The following is a 12151-nucleotide window of genomic DNA, read 5'->3' on the forward strand; positions in this document are numbered from 1 at the left end:
ATCATGGCATCGGGAGAATGGATAACAAGTGATATTATGAGCTAATGATAGCTACACCAGTGAGTTTAGGTAGTCTCTGGATGCCGAACGTTGACTTCGCGGAATATAAGTTTATCCATAGTTAATTCATTTCGGCAGAATCTGCTTTTGTCACCCTTGTCCATACATTGAATAGCTGGAAATACAAAAATACTGTGAGCAGTGCCAAGAGAAAGGGTACACTGCATTGAATACTAATACTGAACCTACCATCGTTGCAATGGTGTGTGTATATTCCGCAAACCAACTCGTCCGGATCCGGATCGACGTTGACTTTCAATAGGAACAGGAGTCCGGACCTAGATTTGTATACATGTAGTTGGCTCTGGTGATCCTACCGGTCCTAGTGGAAAGAAGCGAAACATAGAGAACGGGTATTCGGTGAAAAATCAGGAAAATCAACTGGCGAGTGGTGTGCGTCAACGAGCGACCCGCCGCACGTGATTCATCCTGTTCCTCCGTTCTGAAGTTCCTTTATCCGATTGTTGTATTCGACGCGAAGCATCGACGAGCGGAACTGGCGGCTAGGCCTCATTATGAGAACTAAGTACATATGCTGACAGATGTTTTGAACGAATAGTGCCTCTCTTTTTTTTTTGGCGACTCAGCGCGAACGTGCAGCTTGTGTGCCATCGTCATACTCTCGACTCTTGAGAGTCGGAGAGACCTCTTCGATCCGGCGGAGGACCTCCTTTAGGATCTGATTCTAGAAGGTCAAAACTTCGGTTCTGGCCACTGAATTGCCAATAGTGACTATCCTTAGCTTGCTTCGTTCACTACTGTATTCATTCTCCGGAGCTCGCAATCTCACGGCAGTTCAAGGTTGAGCGATTTATAACCACTTCCCCTGATATATAATCCCCTTCCCAGACTGGCTAGCGATACGGGCACACTAGGATGGTTGCCTTATCTGCACTTGTCCTTGCTTGTGTACTCCTGTTCCTCTTTGCGTTACATGCGCTTCCGTGTCGACGTCCTCCGAACCTACCCTTAGGACCAAAAGGCGAATTCTTCGTCGGCAATCTGAAAGTTATACAATCGAAATATCCATGGAAAAAATATTCGGAATGGTCCAAGTCGTTCGGTGTGCAACAGTTTCCATCTGTTGTAAGTCTGCTAAAGATTGCAAATTAGGTGATATCATATACATGACTGTCGTCGGACGACCTTTCGTCGTTCTGAATAAATATGAGCATGCACGGGAACTCCTGGATAAACACAGCACGACCTATTCTGACCGACCTAGGATGTACTATATTGTTGAAATGTTATGAGGCTCATGTCTACCAAAGTACATCAATTGACGTGGCTTTCGCAGGTTAAAAATTCGCTCTGCAACGTTCATGCCATACGGTGATACATGGAGATTGTATCGCCGGCTTATGCAGCAATATCTCAATCCCCGTGCCGTTGTCATGTTTCGTCCAATGCAGACAAGTTGTGTCCACGACTTGCTACAAGACCTTCTCAGTGAACCAAATGACTTTTGGAGAATTATTAAACGGCGCGTGAAACATTTCCTGTCCTTATCCAAGTTAACAGTTCACCTTTCTTCAGATTTGCAGCATCGACTGTACTTTCTGCTACTTACGGATATCAGGTGGAGCGCAAAGATGACCCAATAATGAAATTACATGAACGAACGGACGGCTCCGTAGGCAGATTTCTTTCTGGAACTACATTTGTGGACCTTTTCCCACCACGTTCGTTTCTTTCCAAGTGTCTCTGATTTTTCAGGAGTTGATTCCGCCAGGCAGTTCGATACGTGCCTTCATTTTTTCCAGGCGCATCATTCAAGAGACACGCGTTAAAAACCAGCGCAATATACCAGGAAATAATGGATCGTCCTTACGAGACAGTGAGAATCCAACGAGTACGTGCCGAGCATGTTATGTCCCTTGTCTGTCGTTGATTCTTCACACTGTGTAGCTTGCTGGGACAGCAACATCATGCCTGCTTGCCCGTATGCTTGACGATTATGAACACCAAGGAATTGACGATCAAGAGCGCTACAGAGCCATCAAGGACGTTTGTGGTGCTATGTATCGTGGTATATTTCTAAATTTCTGATAATGACGTCCCTCTCACTGTCGGAGCATGCGTAATGATTTAGCTGGGGTTGCAACTGTAAATCCGTTTGTGACTCGTCTATTTCCTCAACTCACAGAATGCACCATTTCTAGACATCTTCAACAATATATACCTTCTTCTTGGCAATGGTACTGCATCCGCATGTTGCGAGGAAGGCCCAAAGTGTCCTGGACGCCGTTCTGGGTGGCGAACGCCTACCAACATTTGATGATCAGGAATCTCTTCCCTATATAAACTGTATCTTGAAGGAATGCCTGAGGTACGTCGTTCATCTTTGTAGTATATTAAAGAAACGAAGTCTGACAGAACAACAGATGGAACCCGCCTTTCCCTCTTGGTCATTGTTTGCTCTACTGAAACTTACTATCGGAACTGATCTCACAATAGCTCTGCCTCATCGAGCAATGCGCGAAGGAGCATTAGAGGGTAAATATATTCCAAATGGTTCAATTGTCGTGCCAAACGTCTGGTACGTCACATATTCGTATCATCACCCTCTTATGTACTTACATGACTACAGGAAGATGATGCATGACGAATGCAATTATGACGATCCGATGAGCTTCAACCCTGATCGCTTCTCTAAAATTGACAACAAAGGAACACCATCCATCCTCGATCCACAGGTAGCTGTATTTGGCTTCGGCAGGCGGTAAGATAATCGAACAGCTACCGACGTTTGCTTTGAATTTGCTCATTTCTTTTCCTTTGTAGAATCTGTCCAGGGCGTCACTTCGCAGAAGCGGCAGTTTGGCTGACGATTGCCAATGTCCTTGCTGTCTTCGATATCCTACCTCCCTTAGACGAGAATGGTCGTGAAATTCTGCCCAATTCAGAAGCCAGTTCAGGTTTTGGAAGGTAAGGTGCCTTTATGCAAGTTCGCGCATATACGCTAACTAAAAACTTTTCAATCAGCCAGCCGGCGGAGTTCACATGTCGACTTGTTCCTCGTAGTACGGAGGCGGTCAATTTAGTTAGGAATGCCAGACGTTGAGCAAATTAAGAGAATCTAAAGAAGCCTGTTCACATGTATGGCGGATCGCTAACGTATGGCTCGACAGCAGCTTTGTACTTCAAATTGTTCATCGTTAGCAATTTAACAGAGTACATGTCTCGTTCTCGCTAGTTTGGATTCAGTACCCGATGAACGTGTCTTGCCTTCCGTCCTCGACACCTGTACAGACGTAGTGCCACCATACAAGGACTGTTCTGTGGCGAACTACTATCCAATCAATATCAAAGATCGCAGAGATACTACATACTACATTGGGAGAAGGTCAATGTGCAACAGCCGTCACCTCGTCATCATCGAACTTGACCGTCCGATGGATCCACGATCGTGCTCGTTTGCCATCTATGTATCCAAACACGCAATATTGTCTATATTAATAACTGAATAATCCTCAGGCCTACTGAGCACTCACAGATGTACATTGCTAAAGACACGGGACGTGAGTTAGAAAAAGGAGAGTATTGAAACAGGAGAGAAAGAGGAAAGGGCAAGGTGTTAACATGAGACACGTACGAATAGTAAGGAAACACGTGAAGAGTGTGATTCCGCCAACAATACCAAATACATTGAGGACACCTCGGGCTGCAAACCAGCTAGATAATTTGAATCACGAGAGACGAATGATAAAAATCGAATACAACGACCAGTTAGAGGTATTTCAAATTTCACGTTTTATAACGAACGGTTACTCAACTCGTTGATGAACAACGTAATGATGAACGAGAACCTGTTGAAATAGGGGGAAAAATTATCACATTGGGAAATTTAGCGTTTGGGAGTATTGGGAATTGGAGCACAGGTCTAAGTGTGAATACAAGACGTACATGTTTTTGAAACTAGTGTCGCCGTCGGCATCGGTGTTGTCGTCGTCGGTGGTGTTGTTGTAATCGAAAATATAATTCATCAAGGCCGAACCCGATTACAGCGGTAAACCAATTCAAACTCGGTCAGCCTCGGTCGTTGTGAAGACGTATATGAAAAACGATAAAACAAGGAAAGATGGATGAGACGTACAAGATGACCCCGCCTAAGGCCGAATCAGCGGACTGGCGATGCGAGTCAACGACATAGCCTATTGCCGCAGAACAGCCAATCGTTATACCTTAAAATAACGAAAGTGTAAGAACAAGGCAACTAGCTAATTTGAGACCGTGCACGAAAAAGATGAAACTGAACAATTCAAATGCAGTATATACTGACCGAAGTTGATCAAACCGAAAAAGATGACGGGTCCGATCCATGGATCATGTATGTCTGCAGAAATCCTGTTTTTATTGGGGGTTTTCGCACGTAGTCAGAATTCAAGTGGTTTATTTTGCGGATGACACGTGTCAGTAGGGAAGAACACGCACCCCCAACCAAAGAATCCCATTCCACCAAATACCGCGTAAAAAACAACGAGGACGAGGCGGAACTCTGGTTCGAATATACCTGCATGGAACAGCAAGACACGTAAACATGAAATGGATGTCGAGAGTTATCAGTTTAGTTTAATAGCAGACCTTGATTCGCTAAGCTGAAGCGCTTCGCGACGTAGTCGGTGAGAGGACCGCATAGTAGTGCGGCAAGGAAGGAGAAGATGAAGGGAGACACTGAGAAACGTTAGTTTTATTTTAGTTTTAATGCATATGGCATTCGCAAGTTGAGGTCATGCGTACTGTAAGTGAGCCCAATATTTCCGGTATCAAAATTATACGCTAGCTCAAACGAATATCAGCGAAAAAGAACGAATGGGTCAATTCTCCAACAAGTCAAATTCTAGCGAATCATTAAAAGAAATAAACTTACGTGGACCTGAGAACAACTGCGCAACACTCGTCGCAATCAACACAAGCCACGTAATCGCCACACCGTACAAAAGACTCGCCCATAAACACACAGGTGTCAAGCATGCAATGAACGGTCGGAGGAGTAAGTTGCACACTGACGCCTTCGTCGGGTAAATTCCGTTATACACTGACAATTCCTGAAGATAAGATTTCTTTTGCGGAATGCTGATTATGTGTTCGGTAGCTGAGGTCTTCGCCTTCTCGGGGTCGATATTCTCTTTACTGGACTTTTGGCTTTCGGATTCATTCGGAGCAGTAGGGACCAGGCCTGGAACGATTCTGTGATAGGTTGTCTCAGGTGCTAAGGACTACTCAGGGCGAATGCGCACTACGAAATGACGAGAGAAACTCACCCAAGAAGAATTGGAAGAGGAAAAGAACACCGCAAAAAATGGAGAATAGCTTGAAAGCGAAACGCCAGCCCTGCTTCATGATGACTTGACCGGTGATCGGTCTGTGAAGTATATATGCACATTAGAATATTATCTCTCACTTTATTTGAACCGCACGTACGGAGTGATATTAATGCCATTGAGTAGCGCAAGGTTCCCTATCGCTCCCAAGTCAGTCACGATTCTCGGAGTTGAAGAAGAGGTCATTTACACAATGCAACCGGTATACCACGCTACCGAAGACAGCCGTAAATACCGCGGAAGCCTCTCTTGTTCACGAGCTTACCTCGTGTGTAAAGTATATATCCGCGATAGATGCTCTAGGTCATCATAATATGTTATTCTTAGCTACAATACCTTAAAATGAGTAATGAGGTAGAGAAGGTCGCACCCGACTAGGAACTCGAGTACCGCTTCACCAACTCCTTGTAGAATTCGAGAGCCTGGAAATCGAAATTAGTGGTAGGTTAAGCTTAGTAACAATATTCTAGCAGACGCACCGAGTAGCATATTATAGTTCTTAGCTATAAGAGCGGATATTATCCAAGGCCAAGAGTTTAGAGACACAAGAGACAAACATAACTTGATCACCCACTAAACGAAGCAATCATAGATCCTGCAAACATCATAAGTGAACTAAGCAGGAAGACCTATTCAGCCAAAGAAAAGGAAAATCAGAAAATACTCTTAAATTATTAACTGCATTTGTTCAAGTTTATCATATGAGAAAGAAAAAAAAATACTACGTACAGGTCGTTTACCGAACTTAATACTCGACACGGACCACACGACAGTAGCGAATGCGAGGGCAAGCACAAGCGCAGAACCAAGTGCGCGTGAGATTGCTTGTACGGAACGGTCGAATTCGGCAGCTATGCCGACCAAGTCGGCGGATACGATAGGTCCCTGAGTATTTAAATTGTCAATTATATCTCATGTATTGTGGTATTGTGGTTTGGAGTGAGAGAATGAAAGACGTACCAAGACACCACAGACGACAGCTGGAATATCCTGTTAGTAGGTTGTATAATAAAACATAGTATTATAATATTTTGGAAATACTCACTCCCGTAAACTCTGCACAATGCACACAATAAAAGGAGCCCACCAAATAATTAGAAAACTAACACCATACCCCACACCCAAAGAAGAAAGAAAAAAAAGTTAAAAATAAAAAGAGAGAAACTCACAAAACGAAAAACACCATATGTTTCTTCCACGTCGGCCAATTCAGCGGATCATTCGGGTCGTCAGAGGGTTGTGGGACAAGCACGATATGTCCTTCGTTTTTACCCTTGGCATGTTTGAGTGACGATAAATCCAATCCGGCGTATACGCTTTCTGCGATGGCGTTTGGGTCGTCGCTGAAGAGCGTTGTACCTGGAACGTGTTCTAGGTGTTTGTCTTCTAGGATTCCTAGGCCCATCCTTTCCTCTTTTTTTCCCTCTTTCTATTATCGTGTTTTTTGATTTACCGGAATCGTTTGAACCCTATGCAGTGCTGTGTATGAGTATTGGTGAGCTAAGTTTCTCCTGATCGGAGGACGTGCAGAAGAACTGGAAACGTTGCTACCAAAAGGATTCAGTGTGTAATCGGACTTGTAGACGATATACCAAGAAGTCCGCTTGAAACCAGGAGACCAAAAGAACAAATATATCAGCCTAGGCGTGGAGTGAAGATGGACGAAACACCGAAACACTCAGAGAGTCACCATTCGTTCACAGCTCGTTTATATACATATACATATACATAATTAAGGTCAGGGAATATTTTCCAGCTTCTTTTCTCTATATGTAACCACATGAGCGCTCCGCGCTCCGATAGAAGGAATAGACGGCAAGCAACAGCGGTATCAGTTGATTCGCTTGAATGCGTAGGTGTGTAGGTAAGTGGGCGTTTATGGGTGAACTTATTATCCTGAACCCGTGGGTGGTGTGGGAGTTCTCTTTCTGGCTGGGTATTACAGGATGATTGGATGGCTGGATGATTAGTTGACTGCAGAGGTAGAGATTGGCGGGCAGGTTCTGTAGTCTGAGTTTACTGACTGCAGAGGAAATCGTTTGGTCAGGTGGTTTGAGTTGCGAGGAGATGGCGTTAACATTTTACTGTATTTATGATCGTCGTCTGTACGTACCAAAATAATGTTGACTAGTTTTTTCAAAGTACGCCTATCTACGTCTATTGAAAGCAGCGTCAGAGTTGTTTTTGTCTCTATCCAAACAACACATACAGACTCAAGCTACGTCTAAAACTAATAATTATTCGACGACAGCAAATAACGATTAACATTAACGAAAAAATCACAACTTATCGTCTATCATCTATTCACCTATCACCGCCTACGACCGCCTTTACCACCCCTAGCCTTAGAAGACCCTCCTCCTCCCACTTGCTGCTTCGGACTAGGACTCGACTGTGTACTAGAAATATTGGATGCATCGGGTTCGTTTTCTGTGAGGAGGGCGGAGAGTCTAATTGCAAAGTTTAATAAGTTTGAGATTTTTTTATTTACTTTTATTTTTATCGATAAAGAGTATGAATTTGGACGAACCCGCTACGAAAGTCACCGGATTGTATGGAACTTTGGATACCTGATACTCGGGATTGTCGTTCGTTGAGTTCTTTTGCTACTTCGGGGTCGAGGTTTTTCTAGTACCAAGAAAAATAAAAATTCGATATCAATACGCCAACTCCTCATCAAAGAACCAAACCAAAACGACTAGAATCGAATACGTACGATGAGATAGGGCAATCCGATAACGAGTACACCCATGACAAGCATCATTAAAACCATTGGGTTTTGTAACATGCCGAGTGCGTTGAAGGATTGAGGTTCGACGAAGTAGTTTGCTTTTTGTCGGGGTGTGAGTGCGATTGGGTATTGGAGGGTGATGGTTGAGGGAGGGTTGTGTGGGGTGCCTTGGACGTATGGTCGAACGTCGGGGAGACTTTCGCCTGGGGAGTGGACGTCGACGCGGAACTGGAAGAAGACACGTTATTTTGGACGGGAAGCAAAGTGAGGTAGAGGAGAGCTGACTGAGTCGAACATGATGTCGTGTGAGAGTACGTTGAGGATGTATGAACCTTCGTCGACATCAGGGCTACAACATTATTGTCGATGAATTGTACAAGTATATTATTGAATTCTGCTACTCACATTGAAAAAGATCCGTCTCGTCGAATACCACCTGAGTAACGACTATCATCGAGTACGACTTTGGAATGGCCAAGTGAAGAATACCCTGGAATCACGAACCATTGAATACTGATTCCTCTCGTAGAGCGAGAAGTTCCTAACCTGGACAGACACTATTCCACAATACACGACCTTCCAAGGAGGAGGACGCGTCGGCAATCTGAAAAGCACTGGTAGGCCGTTTAGTATGACGCGTGGGCGCTGTTAGAGGTTCCGGCATGGGCCACTCACGCCACTAGCAGTATCAGAGCAGCCAACACGAAACGAGACCTGGACATTGTCGCCAACGTCGACGTGCGGGATGAAGGCAGACAGTACTGAGCAGTGCAGGGTCAGGCAGGAAGGGAGAGTGCGTCGATCTGCTGCAGACCAAAAGAAGCAAGTGCTACGTATGCGACCCCCTACTGGCACTTAGCCCTCACTTATTTGTCCTCTCCTCGCCACACTCGAATTTTATAGTCAGCGAGAGAAGAAACAGCACAAGCAGCGAGTTTCAAGTTGTCAGCACACGCGACGTCTTCGGGAGCTTGGCTCGGCCTGATAGGTCTATTACTACGGCATGATGAACGGCGTTTCAGGCAAACTCGACGGCGACTCGCGACAACGCGTCAAGCCGAAGCTCAGCATTGGCGTTGATGGCCTCAGGAGTGCGGCTCTCAGAGCAATTACAATCGACACAACACCCTCACCGGCAGTCGAAACAGTGGTTAACAACGACAGGGACGGCGTGGAGGAGGAGAGGTCATCATCGCCTTCTTCGGCGTCCAGCTCTCCTCTCGAAGATGCACTCAGCATTGGCTCGGACTCGGAGTACTCAGACGACATTAACAAAAATCTTCAAATGCTCGAGAAATTACGCAGGAATGTGCACAAAAATCTACGCCTACGGCCCTTGCGCTCGTCGGCTGAAGGTCTGGATAGTTCCAGCCCTCCGAGGACGGAGGCTGTGTTCGACAGCACGGAGCATCAGCACCGCTCAGACAGTCCCGCCCTCACGGACTCGCCTGCGCCTTCGCCGGCTCTAAGTGTGTACTACACGCCGACGACGGAGTTCCGTGCATCCCCATTAAGCGCACGCTTCATTGGAAATTACAACGACTCCGACTCGACAAATACCACTCCCGTTTCCGTTGCGCGCCATCATGCGCCTCACCTAGGGACGACGCCCAGGCCGTCCAGTAGCACAACAACGACACCCTTGTCGTCCCCACCACTTCAGGGCATGGATGCCGACTCCCTGTTCGACCGACTGGCTGCATCAAAACGGCCCTTGCTAATTGACACCCGGCCGCTCGCATCATATCTATCTTGCCGGCTCCAGCACAGCCTCAACATAGCCATCCCCTCCCTCATCCTCAGACGGCGGAAAAAGTCAGCCGCAGGCCTCCCGTCGCTCGAGGCGCTTCGCACGTACATAACAACCGATGCCGGCAAGCGCTTGTGGGACGACTGGATCAGCGGAAACGGAGCCTGGACCGGAGACGTCGTGGTATATGACGAGGAGATGGACGAACACAATCGAGATAATCTTCAGGCCCTATCCTGGGCGATGTTATCACTTTTACAGCCCCTTATTGGCAATGCAGCCGTCCATTTCCTCAAAGGGGGTATAGCCGCGGCGCGTGCCCACCCGGAGTCCCATCAGTATATCATCGCGGGGGAACAGGACGAGCCAGCCGAGTCGCGTACAGACTCTCGCCCAAGCGACGGGTCCTCCCAACACCAAGGCAAAGGCGGTCTGTTTCAGCTAGATACACAGGCGGCTGCCCGCTCAAAAACCATGCCTCAAGTCGAACCTCCGAGCTCGTCCCCCGGACCCCTCACTTCTTCTTCCAACCACAACATGTTATGCGATCTTTCTCCTTCACCTTCTCCTTCCACCTCTTCCTTCCCGCACAATGCAAAGCCTCGGAAGTGTAGCATACCCAACCTTCGACGCATTGATACATCTTCTGCGGAACGTCTCATTCCGAAGCTGACAGTACGGACGGTACCTCTTAAATCGAACACGTTGGCTGCGCCGATGTCGATGAGCAGGCATTCATCTTCCTCTTCCCTTCGTTCAAATTCACCTTCGCACCTTAACCTTTCGTCATCGAAAAATGGCCAATCGAGAAGTCGGTCTCCGCCTAGTAGGAATAGTTCAATCGAATGTCTTTCGACCAACGTTCCTCCCCCCGATTCCCTCACACCCCGAACTCCGAATACTCCGATGGGCTTCCCTGCATCGCCAGCGACTGCCCGTCCTGATTATGACCAGCCACCCTCAACGGAGGATCCCTTACCGGTGTTCAGCATTTCGATGATTCTGCCGAACTTCCTATACTTGGGGCCCGAACCCTCTTGCGATGAGCATGTGGAGGAACTCCAGTCATTAGGGGTGAAGCGCATCCTGAATGTCGCAATAGAATGTGATGATGATCAAGGGCTGCGGTTACGAGAGAAATTCGAGCGATATACCCGCATACCTATGCGAGATATTGTTGAGGAGGAAAATGTTGCTCGTAGTGTTCGGGAGGTTTGCGACGCTCTTGGTAAGTCTAGTACTCGTCGTCATTGCCGAGTCCTCCTTGCTTATATTTTTTCTTCTTCTTTTTGTGGCATTAGACGACGCCCGATTACATTCCGCCCCAACATACGTACATTGCAAAGCCGGGAAATCGCGTTCCGTAACAGCAGTCATCGCCTACCTAATCCACGCCAACCACTGGACTCTTTCACGTGCCTACGCCTTCGTGACAGAACGACGAAAGGGTATATCCCCAAACATCGGATTCGTTTCGGAACTCATGACCTTCGAGGAACAAGAACTCGGAGGCAAGTCCGTCGGAGTAGTGAACCCTGCATCCGCTGTCGGCGGCGGTGTAGGTGGCGAAGGAGGAGTACACAACCACCACCCGGGACTCCACAGTGCTATAGGCCTCAGCATGAGTAAACCAAGTAATTTCGGGTATGGTGCCGGAGTGAGAGGGCGAGCGGCGAATTTGCGGGAAAGTTTACCTCCGTTGGTGGCGAGTCATCCGAACTCGGAGATGATGATGGTCGTTCCCGGGCAGTTATCCGCTGGTGGGATTGCTGGTGGTGGACCTGGAGGAACGGGTAATATGGCGATGAACGCTGCGAGGGTGGGTGATTCGGGACAGGAGATGGAGATTAAGGATGCGAGTGGGAGGTATCGACATGCGCGTCGGGCACCTGTGGATGAGAATACTCTGCAACCGATGCGTCGTGTGAGCAAGGCCGGATTGGAGAGCTCGATATACTCGTTTGCTGATGTTTGAACATTCTTTCCATCCCTCTCCCCCCCTCTTTTTTTTTGTCTTCTTTGTTCCCTTTTCCCTTCTTTTTTTTTCACTCTTAGTGTTTTTTCCATGCTTCTATTTTATTCCAGTTAATGCTTTTATTTCTTCGTTTACTGTGTGATTTATTCTCTACGGTTCACGAAGTTCTCTTTCCCTTCTTCTTCTGGTCTACTCTGCTCTTCTATTTCTCTTCACGTTTCTTTTCATCGGTACTTCACGAATCACCTGCAGGCATGTTCCTTATTTCTCCCTTGCACTTTCCCCCTTTAACTTTCTTACGTTCTTTACGC

General features: G+C 46.8%; 4 protein-coding genes across 4 annotated transcripts; 2 read left to right on the plus strand and 2 right to left on the minus strand.

Moving 5' to 3' along the window:
- Positions 1 to 936: 936 nt before the first annotated feature.
- Positions 937 to 3124, plus strand: FOMMEDRAFT_80129 (cytochrome P450; the record flags this gene model as incomplete). The annotated part of the gene is made up of 12 exons (XM_007264642.1): positions 937 to 1123; positions 1174 to 1306; positions 1358 to 1561; positions 1597 to 1742; positions 1797 to 1912; positions 1969 to 2067; positions 2223 to 2389; positions 2445 to 2467; positions 2518 to 2603; positions 2655 to 2782; positions 2845 to 2988; positions 3046 to 3124. 12 exons carry the CDS (start codon positions 937 to 939, stop codon positions 3122 to 3124), a joined length of 1512 nt encoding a protein of 503 aa, XP_007264704.1.
- Positions 3125 to 3407: 283 nt separating this feature from the next.
- Positions 3408 to 6789, minus strand: FOMMEDRAFT_154074 (MFS general substrate transporter; the record flags this gene model as incomplete). The annotated part of the gene is made up of 21 exons (XM_007264643.1): positions 3408 to 3484; positions 3555 to 3566; positions 3656 to 3724; positions 3826 to 3869; positions 4157 to 4244; positions 4343 to 4407; positions 4495 to 4573; positions 4645 to 4734; positions 4801 to 4839; positions 4931 to 5272; positions 5325 to 5425; positions 5485 to 5521; positions 5575 to 5596; positions 5650 to 5683; positions 5755 to 5806; positions 5864 to 5887; positions 5959 to 6013; positions 6114 to 6269; positions 6345 to 6364; positions 6430 to 6440; positions 6554 to 6789. 21 exons carry the CDS (start codon positions 6787 to 6789, stop codon positions 3408 to 3410), a joined length of 1653 nt encoding a protein of 550 aa, XP_007264705.1.
- Positions 6790 to 7883: 1094 nt separating this feature from the next.
- Positions 7884 to 8779, minus strand: FOMMEDRAFT_81026 (uncharacterized protein; the record flags this gene model as incomplete). The annotated part of the gene is made up of 5 exons (XM_007264644.1): positions 7884 to 8012; positions 8101 to 8343; positions 8401 to 8464; positions 8521 to 8605; positions 8662 to 8779. The coding sequence occupies 5 exons, from the start codon at positions 8777 to 8779 to the stop codon at positions 7884 to 7886; spliced, it is 639 nt and encodes a 212-aa protein (XP_007264706.1).
- A 339-nt stretch (positions 8780 to 9118) lies between these two features.
- FOMMEDRAFT_27210 (uncharacterized protein) lies at positions 9119 to 11840 on the plus strand (the record flags this gene model as incomplete). Its single annotated transcript, XM_007264645.1, has 2 exons — positions 9119 to 11093; positions 11167 to 11840. 2 exons carry the CDS (start codon positions 9119 to 9121, stop codon positions 11838 to 11840), a joined length of 2649 nt encoding a protein of 882 aa, XP_007264707.1.
- Between the last annotated feature and the right edge of the window lie 311 nt (positions 11841 to 12151).

This window comes from Fomitiporia mediterranea (assembly GCF_000271605.1).
Source record: "Fomitiporia mediterranea MF3/22 unplaced genomic scaffold FOMMEscaffold_4, whole genome shotgun sequence".
Taxonomy (NCBI): Eukaryota; Fungi; Basidiomycota; class Agaricomycetes; order Hymenochaetales; family Hymenochaetaceae; genus Fomitiporia; species Fomitiporia mediterranea.